The 27372-nt window shown below is 37.2% G+C and overlaps 1 protein-coding gene across 2 annotated transcripts; it reads left to right on the top strand.

Moving 5' to 3' along the window:
- Nucleotides 1–133: 133 nt before the first annotated feature.
- lypd6 (LY6/PLAUR domain containing 6) lies at nucleotides 134–25807 on the top strand. Of its 2 annotated transcripts, none has more exons than XM_066687957.1 (5): nucleotides 134–260; nucleotides 19883–20064; nucleotides 22691–22789; nucleotides 23115–23245; nucleotides 24360–25807. In XM_066687957.1, exons 2-5 carry the CDS (start codon nucleotides 19947–19949, stop codon nucleotides 24531–24533), a joined length of 522 nt encoding a protein of 173 aa, XP_066544054.1. In that variant the 5' UTR covers nucleotides 134–260; nucleotides 19883–19946; the 3' UTR covers nucleotides 24534–25807. The 2 variants fall into 2 exon arrangements, with proteins under 2 accessions (XP_066544054.1, XP_066544055.1); XM_066687958.1 differs by lacking the exon at nucleotides 134–260 and adding an exon at nucleotides 3620–3679.
- The last annotated feature ends 1565 nt before the right edge of the window (nucleotides 25808–27372 follow it).

The raw sequence follows: 27372 nt of genomic DNA, 5'->3' as shown, positions 1-27372 counted from the left end.
GCCCTAATCCACGCCCCCTGACCCCTCTGATTGGTCGGTGCCGGGCGCGGAGTGCACGCCCCCTGGACGCTGATAGGCCGGCACTGAGAGCGGCGCAGTCCGGGCTGCATGGGTCTCACTTCAAAGCCTCCCACAGCCCGGCGGAGCGCAGAGCCGCAATAGCCGCCCGCAGAGCAGCCCACGCCGCAGTGGAGCTCTGTGTTGACCCGTGGGATACTAAGATCTGTGCACACAAAACCTGACAGCTGGAGCAGTTGTGGGTAAGTCAGGATAAACATATTTAAAAGTCACTGATGCCTGAGATCAATAGCCCTTGTTCTGGCTGCGGTGCTACAGTGTGAACCCAACTCGGAACAATAGACATAAGTCATGCACTGCGATTTCTTTCAGTAGAGAAGTGACATAACAGATGGATACAATGTCATTATAATGTGCATTATAGTTGAGGAATGAGAATTGTGTTGGCTTTGGGATAATTGTTTTTGTCTTCCACAACTGCCTCTTAATAACTATTATTATTATTATTATTATTATTATTATTATTATTATTATTATTATTATAAACATTCTGATAGTTCACTATTATTACAATTAATTTTGTTCACACAGCATTCTTTCTTACATTAACTGATCTTGAAGACAATAACCACATAATAATCCACTTCATCATGTAAGAATTATCCCCATCTGGAAAGACATTTTTTAACCTGGAGGTCTGACGTGGTATGCATTGTGCTGGATTTCTTTTAAAGAACTACGTTTATTCATGAGCAGTATTATTACATTGTATTCACTCTCAGCGGTGAATTGAGTCCAAATGCAATATGTCATTATATTAAATGTCATTACTTTGTTTCAAAATACTGTTAGAAATAAGCAACCATTTCTCCAGATGTTCAACCATAAAATCTGATGGATAAGGATAAGCACATCAAAATATGATATAATTCCTTCATGACACAAAAGGTTAATTGCCAAAAGGAAAATTAGGATAAATTAGGACCTAACAGCTAATGGTAATGTTTTAACCTGTTTAATTTATTGCCAGAAGCCACTTTCTACTACTTCTAAATCAGAACGCCTTACTAGAGTGTAATTTGGGATTGGCAGGTGGGTCAAAGTTGTGATTGGGTTCAGCCCATTGTTTCTAACTTGGATGGTGAAAGTATGTCAGATGTGTGGTGGTGCACTTTATGAAGCACTGTGCAATGAGGTGGATTTCTGCACCAGTCCATCAGTCTGGTGTGCAGCAGAGGGGCAGAGATGGGGAAAAACAGAATTTGTGGCGCTTATTCAGGTAACAGGGGGCTGATTTCAAAGAACATTAATTTTAGACCTTGCAAAAATCTTCAGGTTTTGTGTTCATGTAGTGTGTGACAAACCTGTAAAAGGAAGATTGAATAAGGACATACAAATAAGGATATTATATTTTTTAAGTGGGAATTGATCAATTCATATTTGCAACAATAACAACACACTAATAATGAAGCAGTTCATGTTATTTAATGATGGCACTTCTTCCTATTCAGTTGTCTTTGATGTCTGACTTGAGTGCCTTTTGTTGTAGTAGGTTCTTCTATGAGCCTCTTCACAGGTAGGACCCACTTCTGTTTACGCTTGTATGATGTTCAGAGCCGATATGGCGCTTCAAAGCAGGACTAGACCATCGCACCCTTCACCCTGCCACTGTACTGTCACTTTCAGTTTAGATGTCTTAAGAAGAACACTAAGTGTCGGTCACTAAAACAGAATTACTGCGCCCTACGTGTACAGCTCAGAAGGACAATTTGATAACGGGATATTAAAAGCTGCTAAAATAATCTGTGCTTTTGTAAAAATATACATATCAAGTATTTCCAGACTATTATAGATCAGACACATTTGAATTTTATGAGATGAAAGAGTTGTTTGATATTATTAATTCTGACTGTAACAAGGAGCATATTAATTAAAGTGGTGTGTATTAACCAGATCCCCATGAAGGGGCACTAGCTCTCTGGAGGCTCTTTTAACTGGGAAATATTGCTAGGAGCCACAGGGAAAATAAGGATATGTGAGGAATTTTAATAAAATGAAAGGCTTTCCTGAGATTTGCACTCAAAGAATCTGTAGTAAATGGGTTTAAATATGTACGTTCTTGCTATTTTTGTATTGTTATAATAAAAGAAAGGCCAACAAATACAATACATAATCTAATCATTAATCTGGAGTTTTTAAAACCTAAAAAGTTCAGCCATTCATAATGAGAACTTCCGTATTGCAGATACATATATTTTGTTGCTGTAAAAAAAATCTTTAATATATATTTTCTCGGCAAAGAAAGGTATTTTTGTCCAGGGGATTATAAAGTAATCTAATCTTATTTTATTTTTGTTTATTATTTTATGGAGGGAATGTACAATACGGCAGATTTTAATACTTGTTTTGTACTGCAATAATGCTGCAATTTCTATGTTTTTAAGCTTACTAAAAATGTATTGTTGGTGCAAATGATTAACGTTCTGTTTGGAGAGATGGTAGGAATTAAAGTTAAAGTTTCCCAGGTATTCCTATCCACCCGGTGGGTCGGGGAACTACACACTGTTATCGAGATCAATTTGTTGCTATTCTTTCTGTGTTCGCAAAGCACCAGTCGTTCTGCGATTCTTGTTTGTGCAAGGCATGAAGACCATTTGATGGATGAATCCTTATCACCCGCACCAGCACTTGTTTTTGTGATGTTTAAGGAGTCATTAGTGCACCAGTGTGACAGGGAACCTCATGATAGCGGCATAGTGGTTATCATCCATTATTCTAGGTGTGGTGACTGCTTTTAAAAGTGACCTCACAAGTCACCGATTTCCGCCCCTCGCACTTTATCCCAGCATATCTTACTCTGCACCTGTCCCTTATTTTGACGAGTTCTGAAAATGAGCTGCACATACCTGGCCTTTAGATTAATGCACATTTTCTGGTTGAGTATCTCACTGTACTAGGCTATAATCAGAGATTATATGATTATATGTTTTGTTTTCTGAGATGTCTGATTTAGCTTTCCTCTGGGCTTATTTGAAGAATTGCCAGGGATGTGCAAAATGCCCCAAACACAACTGGGACTTTCATTTTGGCTGGTCCTTACTCTTTAGGTCTTGTGATTCTCATTAAACACTGACTTGCAAGAAGGAATTCCAGTTTTCTTTGAAGTGGGAGTATTAGTTGTATATAGTTTTAATTTATTTTCACCTGGGTTTGGGTTAAAAAAGTGGCATCAAACCTATGCTGAATTGTATTTTCTTTTTGGCCCCAATATTTATTTTAATTCAATCTGATCAATAAAAACTTAATAGCAATTTACCAAAATGTGCACACAAAGGGAAGTACCGTGCTCCCAGGATCACCACTGGTGGAAAGATAGCCAAAATAAAGTTGGAAATGTGCTACATTAGAAAATAGTTTCCTTGCTGATATTGGCCCACTGTACAACATGTCCCAAAGAATGCTTTCCTTCCTGCACAAAGAGAAATAAAGCATTATTTGGGACATGTTGTACATTTGGCTAATATCAGCAAGAAAATAGTAACATGAGAATCTTTTGTGGTAGAGAAGTTCAGAGGACAGATTAGCTGGACTGTGCATTACATGTTTTCGGGAAAGAGACATTGGGTGAGGTACTGTAAAGGGCCCAAGACTGCGTATTTCAGTAAGTCTCTGCTCAAAAACTAACCACATCCATCTTTTGTGTGAGTGTGACTGTAGCGTGTTCTTGGCATCAGGGAATCTGTGTGAGTCATATGAAGTTGTCTCTGGTGTCACGTCAGTTTTATTTGGTGTGGGATGAGTGTTGACATGACGGCATTTGAACTGTTGTCTGTTTTGAAACATGAAAAGCGACACGAAAATCTCCCTGTCTATCTGTCTGACTATCTGTCTATCTTCTGTATACGCGCTGCCATGTAAGCCGTAGCCTTCATCACTATCCAGAGCTATCAAGAACATGTTGAAGTTACGATGGCCTTCAATGTAACAAAAATATTCACTTTCTTAAATGTGATTTTGTGTTTTATATAGGTTCAAGTTAATTGTTTGTTTTTGGAGTATTCTCTGGTTTGTATCAAAAACAGTGTTTGTTTTGTAACTTTCTGTCGTTGGATATTAAATGTATGTATATTTCTGAATTCAGGGTGCCTTTATGAAAAATATTATATTCTAGCCAGAAGGGGTGAGCATTCACATTCTTTTCACATTTTTAATTCTCATGTTAATTAGCTTGATTTGGTTGCTGTTTTTTCTGTTGCAGATTTATAGACCAGATGGATGTTATTTGTATGCAACTGCACGCAAGGTTATAGCTCTTTTTGCACCCCAGTGTGCACCTGCTGTTGTTTGTGTATATTACTAGTTTTCATTTACAGCTTGTAAATATTTAAGTTTCAATAAATATTCTGCCCAGAAAGAATACTGTTGTTTCAGAATAATTGTGTGATTTTCGCTTTTTTGCCAGATGATTTTATGTGGTTTTCATTTCATGCAATATAAGATTTACACATGACTTTTTGTAGCCATACACTTAAAGAGAAATGGCATCTAGAAAGAAGATAAAGGCCCAGGTCTCTGTGATTCTCTCTGCTGCAGGAATGGGTTTAGTGGTAGTTCTTGTTATCTTAGTGCCTCTAAAAATATAGATCAAAGCAAAAGTTGAATATATTTTAATGGTGAACAAGGCAAAATGTTTAATTCAGGATCTGCTTTGAACTACAGCTTGTCCTAAGGAAACCAGGGAATTAATGTACAAAATTAGGAGCTTTCAGGCTTGCTTCCATTAAAGGCAAAACTGCTTTTCAATTCAGACATTAAAGAGGTTACAGGGAGACTTCACTTATGCATTTTCTTGGGGGAGGGAGAAAATTAATAATCCTACAACAGTTACAATGGGTGTCATATGCCATGGCATTGGTACTTTTTGTTTCAGTTGTGTTAATCATTATTATTATTATTATTATTATTATTATTATTATTATTATTAGGTAAAATAACCAAATGAGAAAGACGGCTTTAGTCTTATATCCCTTATTTTCAGTTTATTTTCACCATTAAAGCTGACTTCAAGCAAACATCTTTATAACAAAAGAGAATATGTAGATTTTTCCTAGATAGTACTGTTTGATCTTTGCTGTTTGAAGCCGAATACCTGACATAAGAGATTAAATTAAAAAAACCATGTTGTGGTGCCGTGCAATCATTTTCAGTTTCTGAAATGTAAACGTATATAACTTCCCTCCAAGCAAAACCAGCCTTTTATTAAAGACTTATTTCTAAATGGAATAAAAAAGCTGTATGTCACTCCTCTGCAGGTTTTGTAAATCAAAAACAGTTGCAAACCACGTCCATCTGTCATTGGAAACAATGAGCTTGTTGCATATGTTCAGTGTTAAAACAAATGGAGCGCATGTGTGTGTGTATGGGTTGGCTGAGAGGGGAAAAGGGCTAGTTAGGTTTATCAGGTTGTACAATTTTCTGTGCCATGGAAGTCTGTCCTACAGTTTTTAAAAGGCTATTCTGCAGTGGACTTCTATTTTTTGGGCTATGTAAAAACATTGTTGCTCTCCTATTACAAGACATTACTGCTAAACATCTACTGCTTATAATGAAGCAAGAAGTGAGTTTTTGCTGCTCTACTGACCAATTCACATGCTTCTTCTGCTGCCCAAAGGTCTTGCGGACCTTAGGCTTGTGTTAAAATGCATAACCTGAAACCCAAAGCAGGAGCACACTTCTGTTTGGACACTTGACTGGTATATATTGCAATTCAGCTCTCTTCCATTTATCTTTCTCCACACAGAGACCTTCCTTCCTCTCAGCTGAATGCTAATGAAGCCCATATGTTGTTCATGTGGTTATCCACAAAAGAGCCATATTTCCATATGGAATAGCACTGAAATACCCATAATAACTATAATACTAAACTAACATTGACTTTTGACATATTCATTTAAGTGTTAAACACTCCAGTCACAGCCTAGTTGCTGTCTAGATATCATTGTTTAAACTTATTCTTTAAACTTGAGGTTTATTGAGACCAAGTTCAAATGACTGAAAACCATCTGTGGTTTAAATATTGAACACAAGCAGAAGGCTTTCCTCTCTCCCTCTCCCTCTCTCCCTCCCTCTCTCTCTCCTCTGATTTTGGTTGGGGAGTTAGAATTCATAATTTGAAAATTAATAATGAAGAAGAGATTAGAATAATACATATACACAATATGCCCTGTGCTATGTTTAATTGTTTCAATTAGAACCTGATATTGACGTTTATCCGCACTGTGCAAAGATAAAAAGATTGCATGGAATACCAAAGAACTGGGGAAAATTTAAAATCATATGTTTTTGTGTGAAGAGCTTAAGTATGCATATATTAGATTATTTTTGCACTTAATGCTGTACCATTTGAAAATCCAGACCTGGGAAATTAAAAGACATTTGGGGTTGAGTTGAACAAATCACTGTATGCATTTCTTTTCAAAAGCTGCTATACATATACATATATTCGATTTTTGGTAGCATTTGCCTCAACGAGTTACTTCAAAGCCACGAGGCTAATTAAACAGTCTTATGCCGAGTGTGAGAGGGCTTTTCTTGTGCTGTGAAGATTGTTCAGTCCAGACATGAGATAAAGGAGAGAGAGAGTCTTTGCGTCTCGGTCCTAATTAGCTCTTTTGCCTTTTAGCTGTGCCATGGTGCTTGTCCCGCAGTTCAAGAGGATAACATTCCTCTCTCTTCTTCTGCAGCTGGAACAGGGAGGCATTATAGGAGTCTGATCCTCATTATTCCTTATGTATGTACAGCAAATTCACATGTCTTATGAGACCTTCAAAAAGATTCCGATTTGGGAAGGAGGGTTTAACCCTTAGTGTCTGGACACAACAGAGGGACTTTAGTGACTGGGGAGAGGTCAGTGATAATCTCTGTTGTTCAAACACTAAATTTAAGACAACTATACTCTGCCGAGGTCCTCGATGGCACATTCGGCATCCCCGTCCGCCGCCGGTCTGTCACTCAGTGTCACAAAGGAACGTCGAGTAGCCGTCCCATCTATAATTAGTGCAGCTCCCTGCCTGGAAAGAGACCTCATTGTGATATCATCTCCTGGATCAACTGAGACGTCACGTGTCAGTTATTTTCTCTCTCTTTTTTGTATCTAGATAACAAGCCATGTATAGATTATTTATTAGTGCAGGACATTTATGTTGCATACTTTCAACCATAAAGATAAAGCTCACAGTCTTTACTTTCATGGCATTCCTTTATTTTTCATGTACTTTTCTAGATGACTGTTACAAGACCTTCAGAGTCAGTCACACAAATATTATTAGACAACTGTAGCATAAACGTATTGTTCTTTGTGTCATACTCATGTATTTCATTTCCTTTACACATCTTGTCAGGAAACTTCCAGGTCCATATAGAACGGGGTAATGTGTACCGTTTAATCGAGGATATGCAGCAATTATTTGTGTTTCTCTTGTTAGCAGTAAGTTCCCAATTCTGTTATGCACACTGCATGGAACTTAAATCTTAAAATAATCCCTCAAAGATCGAACATTGAATTCAGGTCATTTAACTTAATTTTATAACATTTACTTTTTAAAGAGTGTGGGTCATTTTTACACTTTAATCTAACAGAGAAGATCATAATTACTCTCTAATGAAATAAACTTTTTATCATGTTTTACATCCGCCATAAAGTCATAAATCACGAACACTGCTAGTCATAACTAGGCCGTGTTATGTATTTTGCCTTACTGGATGCTAACATATGATTAAGAGATGAATTATATTTTCATGGTTATTGTTGGACTCCAAGTTTCTCGTTCCATTCAGACAGAAGGAATGCTCCAAGGTAACTCTCATTTGCAGATCAGTTTCCAAATCAGATATACAACTGAATTCCTTCCCATTGGAGTGTGAAAAGAAATAAGCACTGCACTCATATTTAATTATTACAATACTAAAATGTTCAAATTCACCAGAGATGATGCGGTTACAGAATAAATCCTGATTGTTATGCGGTTTCCCCCCCACCCCCCACATAGTTTGCATTCTTTTACGAATGTTTGCTTATATTCAACAGCGCTCTAACAGTAGGCACAATAATAAGGTGTCGAATGCAGACTCTAGCAGCACCGCATATTCTAATGAATATAATTCTTCCCCAAGGTGGTAATTACAGCACAGGGCACCTAAACCGCCACATTTGTCCCTCCAAAACAGTCTCCAAATATAATAAAAAGCAATAGGCAGACATGAGAGTTGGTTGAGCTTGTCCCCTGCGTGACTAGGAGTTACACAGTTAATCCTTTTAATCTTCATATGGAGCCACCAGAGGATTAAAAAATTATACATTTGACTTAAAATACTTCAAAGAATGATATAGGATTATGCTGCGTGCACATGTAGGATTTCAATTAAGTGCACAATGATTAAAATCTAAGCTGACTTCTGTTTTCTAAGACTTCAGCCACAGTGTTGGAGGCATCGTTAATTGCCATATTGTAGCTGATATGTTCATGTGTGAATTGTCCATGTTGATAAAACACTGTTCATTTCCTGCTAGCAGGCTTCCAGAGTACTTTTTGCACCTGAACGTCTTTAGCGGTTTGGAAATGTCATGTAATACAGGTTGTGATATTGCTTCAGGGATCTTAATTAAGCTCAAATCTCTCTTTACAGACAACCTCTCAATCTTGTTCTTGTCGCTAGGACTTACTTACTGAACCATTTGAGTCTCATTTACATTTGCTATGTTATGGATTGTATTGGCTTTTTAAAACTCCCCAACTGGAATGTGTCTCTGCTATAAAATAAACAACGTTCAGAGCAGTGTATTCAATACTGTCAGACAACCCGATGAATCTGGTTTTACAAGTTTTGTGACTCTGAAGACACAAGGAGGGGGAAAAGCATTTTCTTTTTCAAGTGGGAGGAACGCTCATTCATAGGTAGGCTGTTGTTACGTGACCTCAAATTTGACACAGTGATACCGTATCTTATGTCAGTTTGGCACCGGTTAAGAGAAATATTATTGATTTATGAATTGTGGGGTTGCGGACGTTTTTTTAACATTTCTTTTCTTGTTCACCGTGTTTTCGTCAGCATTAACAAAGCGTATTAATGACATGATTTTACTTTTATATCTGTTGGGCTCAAGTGTGGTTGTGGTCACGCTTCGGTATGTAAGCTGACATTGTCTGGATGTGTTTAACACGGTACTTGAACTAAAAGCAGTGGTGGTAACACAGACAGAGTTTGCACTATTCAAGCCTCTTTTTTACATTGCTGATTGATGTCTCCAAACTTGTTGAGGGTGCTATCTAATGCCAAAGCTGGATTACATGGCGAGTTACTTGGCATGAGGTTATTGAGAGCAAACAAACCTGTTTTGCTAAGCTGCCATTTTGAATGAATCCCTCCAATTTAGTAGCATCTAGGGAAAAGCATTTCCTCTCTTAGGATTTTAACAGTTTCAAAGACATACACAGCTTAGGCATATGGTGATTGTTTTTTAAGACCCGTCCAAAGCCTTCATTTTTACTAATTAAACAACAAAGAAAATGCCTCAACCTTCCCTATTTGTACTTAAGAATTTTCAAGAAAATCTAATATGCTGCCTAAGGAGACCAGGAAATTAAATTGACATTAAGGTACGGTTTTGGTATTTAGGAAGTGGAAGAATACATTTATTGTGTTGAAGGAAATGTGTGCCTTCCCTTGCAAATTGGGCATGTGAGCAGGCTGAGCGACTTCTTTGTTGGTGGTCTAATATTCACATGTGCAATTGCAGTTCTTTCAATACCCGCAATGCACCTGGGCATTTTTGTATGAAAGTCAAGATTCGACTGGGCTGGGCATCTCGATGGGCATTGGCTGAAACCCTTTAGGGATGCCTTGACTACAGGATCATCCTCTCGCTGTGTGGCTTGATTAAACGGGCAATGTTAATGTAACGAGAGGAATGCAGTCTTGGAGAACGTGTGATTTAATTTAAGGCATATCAGCCTTTTTCTGAGGATGTTAAGATGCCCTCCATTATGAGTGCCGAGCCGTTTGGATCCTCTGTGTTTTGTAATTAGATTCAGGGGGTGGACCCTCTGATTACTTCACAAACTGCATTATTGTATAGGCCTCACAAAATGTGCAGAGGGGCGTTAAGCCATTCGTCCCAGAGGATTACAAAGAAGAAAACTCAATAGATGGTTTCTGAAGTCTACGTTTAAAACAACTTTATCATAAGAATACACTTTTATTAATGTAATGCAGGTTTTACTAGAAAAAAGTATGTTTTTCATAGAAATAAGTTTGTTAGACAGAATTCAAAGACAGTTCAACGTTAGTAGTGATAACAACTGGTGGCAATTTGCTTCTGCCTGGAGCCGATTGGTAATTCACGGCTTCTTTAAACGAGGGCAGGATTAGAATACCTTGCTCCTGTATTATCCTCTTGACTTCTCAAATAGGCAGCTTACAAAACAACTTTGGCAGAATTAGCAGTTAAGTGCTTTTTGTTGCCCTTTTTTTTGTTTTCCCAATACATTTGCATGATAACGAGACCTGGGTAATTACACCTACCTGCCAGGAAGGAAAAATGCCACCTCACTATGTTGTTCCTGGCGGCAGGCCACTTTCGGTGGAATGTGGAAAGAGCCCAGTTGCTATTCAAGCTCCTTTTATAAGGAAGCTATATTGTAGAGACCCTGCAATTATCTGTCCCGATGCCGGTTTTTAAACCTCTATCAATCTATCTATGGCCAATTAAATGAAAGATAAGATTACTTTGAAAGTAAACAAGACACTACAGCTACCATTAAAGTGCAAGACATCTTAGTGGAGTTTTGATGACAAGTGGCTGTTTATTTTTAAAGGGCCGGCACTTGAAAAGAGAAGCAGGAGGCTATAACTGAAGTTCATCCCCAAGTGTCTGAAAGGAATGTCAAAAAAAGTGGGCATGTAACCAGAGATCATCCATTATAGATAACGAAGTAGAAATAAACACATTTGACTGTTTTAATACATGTATTATGACATGATGTCTTCCACATATTTCTGTCTTCCCTCTGTATTGGAGGTTTAAGGAGTAAATCATTTGAGATCTCATTTTTCCTTGTACGCTGCTGACAGGCGAATAAGCTTGATAATTTATGATAACGTGTATTTATTCCACGTTCCTAACATGTAATAAAGTATAAAGTATGTGCAAAGCAACTGATGCAGTTACAGTATATACTTTATTTAATGTTTGGAGGAAAAACATATATTATGGCTTTCCAATTTTTACCTCAGCCATTAACACAGGTCCAGACCTCACAGAAAATCATTCTGTTCTTTCATTCGCTCAGGGTAAGAGAGTGGAGCGGATCTGTGTGTCCTTTTCCCGGTTAAAGACAAGAATGCAGTCCTGTATGATCCCACATTCCTTCAAAATATTTTAGCTAGAAAACCGCGAGAATCGGACACAATGCAGTGATTAGATGATGATTAGAGTTTAAATCACGGCCGGGTCATCTCCGATATGGTGGCAGACCTGAGTTGAGCTACTGACAAAACTGATAAATGAGAAATTTCAACTTTTCTGCCAAAATCCATCCAAGGCCTATAATGAAACGTTCCCTGACACCAGTGAAGCCTTGTCATGGCTAAAGAAAGAACATGGAAAGCAACATGAATAAAATGAACCACAATAAAAATAAAACACTGTTACATCAAATTACTGCAAAGCAATTTAAAAGCAAACATGTCTTAGATTACTTTTAGAGCCTGTCAGTTTCTGTGGAAATTGATTTATCAAGGTCATGGTTTGATAATATGGACAGCATAATTGATTACAAAAAGTATGAGGAAATGGTGTCACGGTAGAAATCCCTTGTAATGACTACTGCATGATGTTTTTTTATGTAGCAGACAAGAAGGGGGTTGGAATGTTTTACACAGTCAATCTCTTTCAAAAGTATTAACACTTTTTCATTTTCTCTCTCTCTCTTTCACAGCACTGAATGATGTAACTGTAAGAATTGTTGTTTGGTATTTTTATAGTATTGGAATTGCCATAAAGTACTTGGCAGGTGAGGTGAAATTCCATTTCCCGCAGAGATAATCACAGCAATTTGCAGTTGTGGAATTAAAAAGAAGCTTGATGCCATCTAGACTCGAAATAGCAGCCCCCCGCACTGACTTCAGCAGGATATAAGCTACAGAATTGCCACAGGCAGTTGGTTACAGTGTATAGATTTTAATAGGAGAGTGCAGAGTAAATCATTACCTGACAGAGACGTGTTTTGGGATCACGCAGTATGTTACTGATCACAACCATTTTCATGTATAAAAAGTAAAAAATACACTTTTGTACAACTTCAAATGGATACATTCACTGAGGTCTACCTTATTTCTTGGTAATAAATCAGAGTTTTTATTTGGTCTGTAGTGTTCATATAATATAAAAAACTGACATGCATGCAACACTACACTATAGCTTCTTAGATTTACTTTCTATCTGATTACCTCCCCATGAGTTTATGTGCACTTTAACAACTTCAGGACCAATAATTTGTATGCACTTTCTGTAAGGAAGAAGTCTCAATAGGAAAGTGGCTTTTTGATTCTGTTGACCCACCCCCAGGACTGAACCAAGTCTCTTCATTATAGTTCACATTAACACGGCCCTTCAGATATTAAACAAGATTAACAGAAGCCACAATCTTACTGATTCTTATTAAGACCTCTCTGTCTTAAATCTCATCCCCTTTTATCCATCTTTAATTCCATAGCCCTCAGCCGTCAGCCTGGCTAGACAGGTTGATCTCTACATTTTAACTTCTAGGCTAAGGCCTTCGCCATTGGTTTATATGAAAAGTCACAGCAGCCACTTCACTCTGTTTATTGTCATCGCTTGGTGATAAACTCAGTTTAGACTTCACATGATTGTTTTTGAAGTTCTACTTCCCTGTGGGAGTGTTAATCCACTATTAATAAATAATATTTGAAGGAGAAATGTAGCTGTACACACGAGTGGTGAAAAACATAGTGAGTGCAGAAAAACTGAGAAAAACAGCTGTCTGACAGAACTAAGAAATCAAAGAAGCAAAAGTAAAAGAAGACTACAAAAATCAAGCGTGTGCATAGTTTCTCAGAGGGTCTCCTTTAACTTGCTTTGCTCTCAGATGTGGGCAATTCAGAGCCTCACAGTGACATAATCATATTCTGTCCATTTAAGAGAGCGCGGATTCCCAAACCTATTTGTCATGGATTGGCTGAACGCTGCGAGGGCATGATTAAACATGCTGGCACCAGGCTTTTAATTTGATCAGCAGAGCACTTTGGACTTAGTCATTTCTTGCCAGGCAGATGTGTTTCAGTTTAACCACTTTATCTGCGATTGCGCTCATTTAATCAGAGTTTTTAATTTAATTTAATTTAAATTTAATCTTTACACAAATAAAGTACATCTTTCAGTCTCAATTTTATCTCTTGAGAGCCAGTGACTAAAATACTGTGGTGACCAGTTTTTACTTTGCATATTTTAAGCTTGAATGTGGTGAGCTTAGTGACCATAACACCTGTGACAGAGGTCATGACAATGGTTATAAGGAGTCCTCAAGAATGGCAAGCAAGAGAATAAAATGTAAAGCTAAAACCTTCACAAAGGGGCTCAAAGTAAGAGGTCCCCAGGCTTCTGCACGAGCACCTGCATACCTGAAACCAAACCCTTATCCCAACGTCAATGGAAGTCTGTTTTTTAGTTTTCCCCTTTAGTTGGCTATCACTGCTGCATTTACTTCTCTTTCTCTCATGAAAATGGTTGGTCTTCATGAGGAGAAAACATTAAGTCAGAAGTCTGCTTTATAAATTCTACCAAAAAAAATGTTTTCATGATGGATGCCAGACCCATCAAAATAAAATTCGGCAAACCATTTCTGTGTAAAGTTTTTTTCTGGAATACTGTGCTTTTTTAATATTACTCTAATGTATCTAATTGGCACATAGGGATTCCCTCTGTTGTCCTTTGGAATTAAAATCAACACAGATTCCTCTTAGGTGACAAAATTGTGCAAAATGAACTTCACTACAATCATTTTCAGACATTTTCTGTCATGCTTCATGTTTTTTCTGCGGTGTCCTTTCAGTTGTGCCCTTTAAACTCTTTAAGAAAAACTATTATAAAACATAAATAGTACTTTAGCTTTTCTTCTCCCTTTGACATTATTAGTCATTATTGTTGTGTTACTAATTACCTGTGACTATGAGCAATCATAATTAACCAAAGCATTCGGTTGTCATTTTTATTGTTATAGTTTTGTTCTTCTGGGGCGTCCTTTGACCTCTTCCATTTGTTAATTGTTTTTTTTAAATCACTCTTCTGGAGGGGTCAAAGGGCACAGCAGATGGGCATGCCATCCGTACGGTCCCAGAGACACCAAGCATGAGAATAAATCTCTTAAAATGGAGCCCTCATTTTCTTATTAATTGAAAATTGAAAACTGAAAATAGTTTTTGTCTTGACACACGATGATGTCACAAATCATTGGCACCTGTTTTCCTGGAGGTAGAACAGAAGGAAAGGCTTTGTCAAGGTTCAGATGTTGCTGTATTCCTCACAGTGAGCTTGGGCTGATACGTGCTGTTGTGATAATTATTATTATGTATTTATTTATATATATGTGAATGTCATATATAGACCTAGGACAGTTGCTTACATTCCAGAATTGAGGCAAATCTTGAACATTCTGGAAATAAAATGATGAAAGAAATATCTAAACAAGAAACAAACAATCCAATGCACTTTCACCACAAACTCTGCCTTGTTTTCTATACCAGATTGTTTTGGCACGCAGCCTTTGGCTCTGTCCAGAAAACAAAAGTTCGGCCCATTAGCTCACTAACAAGAGCCCGGGGAGGAGAGTGTGGTTTACAATACCCGGACCATTAGATAAGTTCCATTCAGGACCAGTGCAGCACACTAATTATGTTTGACAATTAATAGCATGACTTAATTGTAGAATGATCATGAACCCTTTGGCAAAGTCTGTTTGGTAATACAAAAAACTAGGGAAGGGAACTCACACAGCTGTCAGGCCTTTTAAATGCAAGTGACCTTTTCCAGAGTTCACAGAACTCTTCTCACGATTCTAAGGCTGCTGCAATGGTCCTGCTTGAGAGACATGTTCAAAAAAGTATGAAGAAACGGTCGTGTGAATAAGGGGAAGTATTGGTCTTAACCAGCTGCATTCGTTTAAAAAGAAACATAAAATCGAACTTCACCATTGTTCTTTGGTTCAGATCCGAGTCTCGCCATTAATACAATTTCTTCAAGACAGTAGCTGAGCTTGTAACTTTTTGGATGTACCTTCATAAATGGTTTTGTACATTCCTGTCTGTCTGGTTATATAGGGGCAGTTAAAGGTAATGGGGATACTGGTACTTTATTTTTGTGACGCGGCCAATAATCAGTCAACAAAAGTCAATAATAGTAAGAAACATATTTTAAAGGAGGAGGTTTGATAGGCTCCAGGCACAGGTAGCATTTGTTTTATTTAAATTGTTTAGATGCCATACATCTTGCTGTTTTTTAGCATTAATATTTTACAAAATTTAGTTTTTTAATATGATCCTCCGCATTGAAATGAAGGAAGGATAGCTACATGCTATAGTGGGGTAACATGTCTGGAAAAAACATGCAGTTGACTATATTGTATACAAGTAAGAATATAAATTGAATAAATGGAAATTCATTATTTGATACTTTTCTTTCTCCTTTCTTGTATTCAGTTTTTATTAGTAGATCGTGTATATGTTCCTGTATTTGGGCATGTGTACTTTCCCATTTCTCCTTTTATTTCAAATAATGTATTTTTTGGGTGGTACTAAAAATTACACAAGTCATAGTGAATTCATTAGTTTTCATCCTGGCATGAACTGAAACATGTTTTAGAAATCCTGTAAACCATATCAACACTCAAATGAACCATGCCCTTACTGGCTCATTCAAAGGAAACTTTACTAGTGAAATATTTCAGGTAGTCAGAAAACAGGCACTGTGCCATTACTGGCAGCTAACAGTAGTTGAAATGTTTGGTTAGGGTTCATCAGCTTTCAAAAATACAATATCACATAACGAGATAAAAAGTTGATTGTATCTCTGCAAGAATCACTTGTGGTAGAAAGAATAAACACATGAAAGAAAAGATCAGAAGAGTCAGAAGCTCTTCAGTAAAAACAACAACAAAAAAACTGTTTTGGTTTGGAAATGTATTACACTTGGAGTTGGATTTTCCACTTTTCAAAAAAGTGCAGTACTTTGGTTGACAATGTTTTATGAATATTAACCAAAACCTTAATGGCATGCAGGCTAACTCAAGAAAGAGTGCTGCTTTTCAAATACTTCAAACATTTCTTTTAACTGTGTGTTACAATGATACAGCTTATTATGCGCATTATAATAATGCGCTCCAGTGCGAGATCATAGCTGTAGCCCAAGGCCAGAGAGGTAGTGATAGGTCTGAGTAGTGTCTTGTCGAGGTTGCCTTTATGAGGCCGCCAGCAGGTTTAAGACACAGGGATGTACAAAAGACTGTTTACCAAGAATGGTAATACCTTCACAGTGTTGTTATAAAACACTGTCTTATATTTGTAACAAAGAATTACACAATTTGTATGTTTTACTGTTGATTTCTGTGAAAAATAAAAACATTGATATAAGTACAAATATCCCAACAGTTATGAATATAGATTGTATCTGTTTTAAATAAAAATAAATCGGTTTAAACTGAAATATGGGTAAAATCTATCTAAAATATTCTAATTTCTGTTTTGGATCTGGACTGGGTTGATCCATTCTGTTACCTTGTGTTGTAAATCTATTTAAATCAGTCCAGTCCTGAGTATATTGACCTTACAGAGACTTGGTAGTTTCTAAACTTGGAATGCAACATTAAGCCACAGCTAACACACTCTTTGCTATAGTGGAGAGGGACAATATAAATTATAAGTGTCACAGACAAGGCCATTTCTAAGCCCCTGGTTTCAGTTTACTAAAGCAGTTTATTATCATGGGGCAGTGGCGCTTTTTGTTCTGGGCCCTGGCACGGAAGTAAAGAACGCGTAGAATGAGCGATTCCACATGCAGAACAGGATTGCCACTGTCATCTGCTCTTGTAAGGGCAAGGATAACATGCACCCTTACTAATCATGCTTGGCCATGTTTGGAACCGATGCCCAGTCTCCAGGCTTCAGCAGCCAGACTGCAGATGAAACTAGAGCATTTGTTGACTTTGGGACGTCTATTGGTTGTAGTGAATGTGGTGACACATCGGCTTAAGTGGGGATTTTAAACTTAAAGAATTGGGGATTTATGCTGCGGTGTAGCAAGAGTAACGTTTGAAAAAGTCTGTGCCTAAATGTTTAAGCCATCGCTGGGGATTATTCTCATTCTGTTAATGAATGTATCTATTTATCATTTGAATTATCACCATTTGTGCACAATCATTTATTCCAATAATTATCATCCTGGTATTTTGGCAAATAAGTGTAATTCTCTCCCTTGTATGCTTTTCAAATCAAACATTTGAGTACTAGCAGGCCTGTACTGATATATCCAACAGATCCTTCTTTTGTTGTCAACTCTATTACATTTTCTTGCACTTATTTCCCTTCTTTGTTTGTAGTTTTTATTACCTAGTAATGCCTAAAAGCTGCCCCAGCTAAAGGAAATCCAACTCCTAAATGAAATCTGTTTTGGAAATTGTTTTTAAAAAGCGTCTCAGTTGGAGTTCCTTCTGAGATAAAATAAATCATCCTTATAATGTTGTGTCTTACTTATTTTATTTGTATATGGTTCTATGAAGGGAAGTTTTATTCTCTGCAATGCCAAATCCAACTTTTGTGCAGTAGTCTCACAGTATAAACACTTGCAGACTTAGGGGGTTTCTAAGCACCTTAAGCAGATGGTAAACACAAAGAAGGGAAAACACAATGTTGGATTTCAGGTTTTATCATTCATACTTTTTTAAATGGGTTACAGTGGTTTGCTATGAAAATGGCAAGGGGACTCATTTCCTCCATTGAAGGCCTTGGCGACTCTAGTTTCGCAGTGCTATGATAAGTATCTTTTATTTTAAATTTGAAGAGAACAGTTCTTTGTTTAGACTAAAAGCTGGGGGAAAATTGTCCGTCTTTGTTTAGTCTGCTGGTGATACATTATATCAGCAGCAAACACTCTTCCTCCAGGCAAAAATGAAACCGCACATCTTTAATGAGCCTAACCCTTAATAATTTGTGTTATGCCTGCCATTTAATTACCTCATATTTTACGGTCATATCAGTCAATAGGACAGAAATTTGCCTATTTTAGATTTTGTCCCTTTAAGCAAGCTAAACATTTTATTATCATCACAGCACGCCACGTTATTCTCTAAGGCATCCAGGCTTCAAATGTAACTCTTTCTTTATCCAAGATTATTCACAGGAGTTTTTACTATTATCAATTTTTAATAATCATTAATTTAAAATGTACACAAACACTTTTTAAAATGAAACAATAGCCCCAAATTAACCTTTAAAAACACAAAACAAATATGTAGTAAATAAACGTTACTTGCATTTTAAATTGGAAAACACACCTTCTCTCTAGTGTGGGCACTAGTAACTAATTCCACCTGTCCTGGCACACCGCCATCTCACTGAAGAGTAAGCACAGTTAAGTCATATAATTCTGACATCACTTGCGAAATTAACACACAGTGTTCGTTGAAACCGATTCTAGTTTTCAAGGCACCATAAATAAAAATTAAGAAAAGTGGAATGTGCCAGAACCTTTTTCTGCATTAACTGATTCCTTCCTCTTTAATCACCTTGAGTCAGACAGGTGTGCCGTGTTAATTTGTTTTGCTTTCAGCTTCCAAGGCCACCGTGCCGATTAACTAGACTCCCTGAGCTGCTGCGTGATCCTTTTTGATTTCAGGTCGAAGGAAACCACACAGAGAGCCTTCATAATTTGCACTGATTAGGATTCAGTTTTTTCTCTTTCTCTTTTTTTTGTAAAGAGAGATTAAGATAAATATGTTATATTTGTTCTTGTCGTAAACCAAGACAAAGTAAAATAAAACTGGTAATGATGACTTATTTGTTACCCTGTTGTTTATTGCACTTCATATAAAATTGATCTGAAAACAAGTGAGTTTTTTATACTCACCGGAAGCTTGTTGTAAACTGTTTCAATTAATTAAATGATTGATGTAAGTCCAGTCACAAATGCTACTTACCAAGTTATACAGCTGTTGTTAATTTTCCTGTCTGCTTTAATAGTTTAGATTTTTTTCTTTACCTTTTGTTTTAATTCTGAATTAAACATTTTCCACAAATACATTAAGTGAAATCAGCTGCGTGCTATACAGAAATGATTGATACAAGGATCATGTCACCAGGAGCATTTTAAACTAAGAAACAGTGATTACAATAAAGAACTCATTGTTTAATAGTCCATTGGAGGATTTCCAAGTTCTGAGTGTGGGATATTCCTTTATCACATTGAAGATCCCCCCTCCATGTTAGCTCATACACACAACTCTCTAAACTCACTGGGATGTGCGCTGCTTAAGAAAAAAAAAGATAAAGCTTCCCTGACATAGTGCTGTCTCTCCGACTCAGTTATTCGGGTCTAGTAGTACCATGAGTACAGTATTTGTTATCCATGTATACAACACCTTTTTATCCTTTAAAAAAAAAAAAAACATTTTATGGAATAGAAGTGACTTTTTTGTAACAGAAATGTTGTAGCTCACTATATCAAGTATTATGTATTGAATGTTTTTTCTCTGTAGTTAATCTTATTGTCATATTAAAATATGTTTTTTTGTTTCTTTAGGTACCTATCAGTGGGGAAGGAGTTAGCCAATTAGAGAGCTGCATGTGTGAGGCCACGCCCAGCAATGGAACCCTGGCCTACAGTGGCCTGGGTCCTACTGCTGAGCATCATCACTGATTGGCTGAGAACTGTCCACTCACGTGACTTCACATTCAGAGACATCATCTACCTCCACCCTTCAAGTAAGACCACAGAATCCGTTTTCATTGTTTGCATGAAAGATTTTATCATTATTGTGTCATAAGGGGTTTACAGTTGGATGTCCAATATTATGGTTTTATCGAGGAATGTTTTTTGAATATTCTTCATAGCAGAAGTATTTCAGCAGAAAGACACAGCTGGTTCCAATACTGTACATGTTGGAGAACACCTGCTATGCATATCAGCCTCCTGTAACCCTTACGGATATCGCTTCTATTAGTTCCCTGACAGGGTGTGACTGGACTTCACTGGTTGGCAGAAAAATTATATCAGCCATTAGCCTTCGCTGTTAATTTCTTAACCTTGTGTCTGCAACACTGTTTGATTGTTGAAACCCTGTAAGTCTGATAGGCATGAATACCCAGACCAAAAGGCTCCTTCAAACCCGGTGATTAGGTAAGGGTATTATTACAGCCTGTTAATGGGGACTGTGAACCTGTGAAGTTCATCGTCTTTGTGAAGAACTGCCCACACAGCTTGGGCCAAGGCCTAGCAACAGAGACTATAAGGGCTTACGCGGTCCTGTGATCAGCGGCCAAATGAGACTTAGCCACAGCTGCAGGAACAACTGTGCTCAGCTCCACTCGGCTCCGTCGCTTCTTTGAAGTGATAAAGCACTTAATTCCACGCATCACTGCCGCGCTCAAGCTCCTCCTAGTGTCACGCAGCTACAGTCGAAGCCCGTCCCAATCTCTCCCTGTCGCTGGTGGGTTTAATCAATAGTAAGAGGCAGCCTCATTACTTTCATTTCCCCTCTGTCCATGGGGCTTTACTCCTCTGCCGATTGCCGCTTCCTCTCCCGTAGTATACTTGTTTCCTGTGGTAGTCATTCTCTTCGGCCTGTGGGTCAGAGGGGACGAGCCATTAAAAGGGTTATTTGTAGCTTCCTTGATATGTTCCATTTCCTAACCAGCATTTGCGTCCTGTTCCAGGATTAATTAATAACAACGTTAATTTAATTAATGCAAGGAAGGAGTCATCAGACCATTAAGGAATTACATAATGCCTCTAATAAAAACAAGGCCGAACACAAATGCATTTAATTCATTGGCAGGGTTCCTATAGTTTAGCGGCAGTCAAAGCGGCCGGGACAAAATGTTCTGTACAGCCTTTTACAAAGATTGTGGCGGATTCTAATTCGAAACTGGCGTCAATTAGATCGTATTCCCCAAGTGTCCTAAATGAGCCCGGAAAGCATAAATATCGTTGGCAGCTACCTGTTCTGTCTACATACAGACCCATGTAAAGCTACGTCAAGCAGAGTTTTCTGTTGATGTAGAAGGTTGTTTGGCCTTGCATTTGATTCCATGAGACTTATTTCTATATCAGCTATAAGTGTAATTAGTTGTGATGCATTAACATAAATCAAAATTCTGAAGACGTTCCAGAACCTGTTTATCATTCAGTCCGGGGGTTTAGATCATCATATTTATTCTCTCAAATCCAGGCAGCTAGTAAAACCCCTGAGAAAGATATATTGTTGTAGAAGTCCTTCTTATGCAAATTTGCTTAGTCTAATGATTGAGATTGATGATTGATTATGGCATGTGGCACTCCCACTTATATTCATGTTTTAGGCGTTTGGTGGTTTGGGACAGTGCGAGTCATTCCAGGTGTGTTTATTTTGTGTTTATTGTGGAATCAACACTTACAATGATCAGAAAATGCTTCTTCTTCAGATATATGCTATTATGTGAGCGAGCTTCTTAATATATATCAGTTTTCAGATTTGCCAAATCCAGTATTAGGTAGCACAGATCTACCCCCTCCAGTAAGAAAGTGAAACCTCGTATGTTAGAAAAGAAGCCTCACCATCTGTGCATTATATTTATTCTTGGAAGCTCTTTCGTACAGCCTAGTCTTTGTCATGCTGTTTACTTTAGCACTGAGCATGGAATCATAGCTCCATGTGAGGAGCGTGTTGAGGCAGAGGAGAGTAAAACATGTACGGCCGGTCTCTGCTCACCGGGATTAACTAAGATAGCAATGGGTTTTGGATCCTTACACCGTCTTTCTCTTGTTGATATTTAAAAACATAAATTCTCAAGTCAAGTTCAAGTTCAAGTCTTGCGCCTTGGTTAATTAGACTTTCTTCACAGTAGGCTCTGTTGATTTTTGAGAGAGAGTTGGTGACATGTATCGAGGACTGAAAATTGCTTATTAAAAGATCTCGGGGAGGGTGAAAGAGAAATTCCCCAAATCACAACACGGTGTGAGCCGGCTGACTGGCAGGCTTTGTGCAGTGAGTGAAGTTTGGATGACCCTCAGACCCAGAGCTGTCACAGTTAAAAGGGGCCTTACCGGATTCATGTAATAGTGAGAAATGCATAACAAACATGCTGTTTGATCACAACAGATGGTCTATCCATACGGTTTTGATTCTTTTGAAACTCTTAAATGAAACGAAAGCATGTTCTTGTACTGTATTCTTGTCAGAGTGTGGTCTTTTCTCGGCTCAGAGCTTCGGGTTCACGGGCAAATTACTTCCTTCTGGATACAAATGTCTCACGGGAGATTGGTATCAAAATAATACAAATACTAATAATGGTTTATATTAGGAATTGTATTTGAAATGTGCTGTATTTATCATTTTGTTTTCTTGTTAAGGCACACCATTCCCAGGTGGATTTAAGTGTTTCACTTGTGAAAATGCATCAGACAATTATGAATGCAACCGATGGGCACCAGACATATATTGCCCCAGAGGTGAGTGGAAGATATTAAACTCATGTGCATATCTATTTGTGTATTAACATTGATGAGGCACAGTACATTTAGCAGTGGTTACATGACAGCTGCATACAGATGTGTGTGTTCTCAGCATGCAGTTTCTCTTATTGTATAAGTTTACATCATAGAGAGAAGGCCTCTTAAAAGAAGCTTAATACTGATAGTTTCATTGCTTTGATGGGTTTACTGATTTATGCACCATATAACCAGAGCTTTAAGTTGGCTAGTTTAAAATAAACAGTACTTGTTATTAAGAGTTGTAATTGTCAAAATCCTTTGTTTTCAAATGTGCCTGTTCTAGAAACAAGATACTGTTTCACACAACACACAATGGACTCCCGAGGGGAAAGCGTGTCGGTCACTAAGCGCTGCGTACCACTGGAGGACTGTCTGTCCACAGGATGCATACAGCTTAATCCTGAAGGACATAAGGTGAGGAACGCAGGAGGGGCGCAGCTGGAATGTAGTGGGACTTTCTTCTTCTTTTTTTTTTTTTTTTTTTTTTTTAAATGAGGCTCAGGTTAAGCTGCTCATTAGATCAATTTTGGTTTAGCCGCTGACTTCAATGGGTGCGCTTACTGCTGTGTGAAAACAAGCTCATAGCTTCCGCCTTTTGAGGTCAGAGCTTCCTCAAACACCAGATAAGCTTCGACTGAGTGAAACAAATAATTAACTAGTATGACCACTATCTATTTACAGGTAGATTAAAAAAAGTTATCATTCCCAGAGCGATGCGAAGCAGGCACATATTACACCGGACAGGAATGTGTAGATGGCTCTTTAGTAAACACTGAAACTGTAAAGGTAAAATGTTAGAAAGCAAAAAAACAAACCAATGCACTTCTTGTATCTAGGCTATTTTGTAGAACACTACATAACAGATATAGATTATATAGATAGATAGATATATAGATTATAAAATGTAACTTTGTGGAGAGTAACTGTGTTTTAATGGTGTGTTCTGTGGGAATAGCCAGTAATTGATTTATTCTTCACACTTACACAACACAGCACTTTGTGTGAAGTATCCTTCACTATCAATATTATCTGAAAGTGTACACTACAATATAACACTATTTCTTGGCTAACACATGACTTATATATTTTTTATCAGTATCACTATTATGGGCTTTTAATGTAATCCTTGAATCCTCCCAAGTGATCACAGTCATGCTGAGCAGAAGCGTCGAGTTAAATTGCTCATTCCCAAGAGTTGTCATTTTAATCCACAATGAAAAACGAGTTCCCCGAATGTTATGTGATTTCGGAAAGCAACCCAGGCCTGGTTAGCTGTAAAATCTAACAGGTGGGCTTAAAAAATGCAGAAAGATTACGACGGATATATTTGCTCTGTACTGGTATGTGTCGGTATAGATAGTGTTGGACTGCGCTGACCAATCGAATGTACAAGTCTGTGACAACACTATTTTTGTGTTTATGAAAGTGTATGTATACTACCTTTTGTTTTAATTGTATGTATGGTTTGATACTGTAGAATCTGCCCTCTTGTATGAAGGTTTTTAATACCGGTATTTATTGAATGCAGGTTTGTACCTCATGCTGTGAAGGAACCATCTGCAACATGCCTTTGCCAAACAACGAGACCGATGCCATCTTTGCCACCACGTCTCCCCTCAACAAAACAACCAAGCTTGTACAGAACCGCTTCCTAATGACTGGAATAGTTGGTGTCAGCATCATTCTTTTCATGCTTGCGTAACATTCGGATTAAATTTAAAGCAAATGTGAAACTGACTATATTTATACTCCATCATGGGCCAGATTTAATATAAAAGTATGAAAATATAACATTGTTCGTTATGAATTATCTACAATATGACAACCCCTCTCGGCAGCACAAGTATACCCCAGTGCAGCTTTTGATGTCTTTTAGGATAGTTAAATCCCTTTTTGCTCATGTTATCCAGTCTAGAACATGGAAGTCATTTTTGTTTATTCATATTTTGAGATATTTTGAGTTTTGCCTCTTTATGTTGTCTTTGTTTGTATATGTTGTGTACAGTATACATAGTATTTATTTTTGTATAATACACTAGAAAATTTAAAATGTTAGATAAACATTAACCAGTTAAGATACAGCATATAACTTTCCATTTCGATTTTCCGGATGGGAATTATTATTTTACATGTAATGCAAAAGGCATAACCTCTGGATTGTACTTTGTATGTATTGAATGTGTTCTTCTGCAAAGCAAAGAATAAAAATGACAGCTTCAACATTCCCGTTAGAAGATAAATGAATAGAATGTAAGTCACTGAACAGCAAGAAAGAGAAATGGACAAATCTACTGCATTAATACCATGTGCTTGGACATTTATACTAAACACTTTTTTGATTAAATATTTAATGTGCACATGATTTACAAAAAGATGTCTGTATAAGCTTGTCTGAGATCTGTTCAAACATTTAATACTGACTTTGCAAATATGTTATCTCTTAGGAAAGCTTTTAAGTTGTTCTGGGCTGCTTGCCCACAAATGTAGTATACTTGATTGCTGGTCAATTGTTCTGCAAAACTTACTTCTGTCTGATATGATGTAAGATAGTCATAATCTTATGACCTTAAAGTTAATCTAAAAACCACGATGTGTATGCTTTCAGTCACTTCTAATTCTGGAAATGTCAACTTTGCAAATAGTTTGACTATGATTTCTTTGTTTATTTAAATTAAATAATGGAATACATGACATGCGTTTACTAATAAACATTTCAAGACATATCATACAATGTACACTGTCAAATGTAAATATAAAGTTTTAAGTATGAATATTACAGTGCTGCCTGTTTGCATTTCATGCAGTTCAGTAAAAATACTTTTAAAAAGTGCATGTTGGATCTAACTAGATAAACAGTATGCATATGTTCAAAACTGTAAATAAAGTAGATTTTTTTTTGTATGTATTATTTATGTAAATATTGTAAAGCTGTGAATATACATTGACACTTCATATTAAAACATACTGAAAAAAAGACTTGCCATGTATATGGTTATGTGCAATGGTGGAAATCACATCCATAATATTGGTGAATGCTTGACACATGATGGAGAAAAATACTGTATGAACTGCTGCAGAAAGAACCAGCAAAAATATTTATTTTATAAAAACCTCTAGCTTTAAAATCTGTAAGATAAATGTGCATACCTTATAATTCATAGACATTTCACAAAGTAATATTCTTCTGTTTTCATATCAATTCAAACAAAGTAATAAAACACATGAAATACAAGTCCATAATCCAGATAAATAATTAGCATAGTGTAAATATTGAACAGATGCACATTTCATTAAGCTAATATCTTATCACTTATGTTTCCCAGTGAGTTGCCCCTTTAAAATTATTTGAGGATTTCCTACTAAGGAAAATCAAATGTGCCTTTTCTATTATTCCCTGTAATCATTTCCATCACACGGTCCATATACTACACAGGTTTTCCACAGATGGAAAAGGACCAGCGCCAGTAGAGTTCACTCAATTTCTGTCTACGAGCACTGATCCTCACAAAAAAGCTCTTTAATGCTTTCACTCCCGAAGCAACAATAATGTACAAATGAATTAAACATTTATAATCACCCCAATTACCCTTATCTATTCAACATGCCAGAGCAACAAGTCTAAAATACCCAAAGCGTTTTATTTTACCATAACATGCCACTAATTGTTCCGACGTTGCTACACTCCTGGAATAACGTGAAGAAACCAAATTTCCGACCCTCTCTTTCAGTATGCAGTGAAAGACATTGCTAAACATATGGATGCAATACCTTCAAAGGTTTCTTAATGTGACAATGTCTAAACGTGAGAAGGATAATTTACTTTTGTATTTATTGTACTTTTTTTTTTTTTTTAAGGATTGTCAGGGACGGGTTTCCTCTCAATCAGGTTAATCACAACAGAAGAATTGTTATTCTAAAACACAAAAACGTATCAGGAAGCCCAGTGCCTGTGAGATAGGCTTTGTGCCAATTTGGGTCATCCATTCTGGGTCAGTTTGGGACAAGCCAATCTGAAAATGAAGCACCAGGCTTTGCAGTGAATCTCTGAAACCAACAGCTGTATCAGTTGTTCTTACGTCTCAAGTGATCATCATGAATACATGCAGATAGGTAGTTTTTTTTAAAAGGGCTCCATTAATCAAAAGGATATTTTATTTCGGGTTTTTTAAATGCTACTATTTAAGAAAAGTGATATGTAGTTTGTGTCCTGAAAATACATGGGCAAAAAATCTTAAGAGATGATTAAGTCAAAATTCCTTTTATCTGTAGTGATCAGTGATGTGAGAAACGTAAAGAAATCCCTTTCTCCTTTTTGACACAGTAAAATACGGTTCTGCCTTCAGTCATCAGAGTCCTGCTAGGAAATGCTGATTGCCTACCGAGACCCAAAACATATTGCATTGCAAGGTAAACTCAAAAAGGTGCAAGGTCTTCAATTGAAGCCATTCTCATGTCATCACGTTCGGCTTTCTTCAGTCAAGCCATCACATATTGTCTTCAAAGGGTTGGTAACTGGACTCTGTCCCAGAATTAGGCCTTGG

Source organism: Amia ocellicauda, chromosome 16, assembly GCF_036373705.1.
Source record: "Amia ocellicauda isolate fAmiCal2 chromosome 16, fAmiCal2.hap1, whole genome shotgun sequence".
Lineage (NCBI taxonomy): Eukaryota > Metazoa > Chordata > Actinopteri > Amiiformes > Amiidae > Amia > Amia ocellicauda.
Note: the sequence above shows the minus strand (reverse complement) of the source record. Positions and strands in the feature narration are given on the sequence as shown.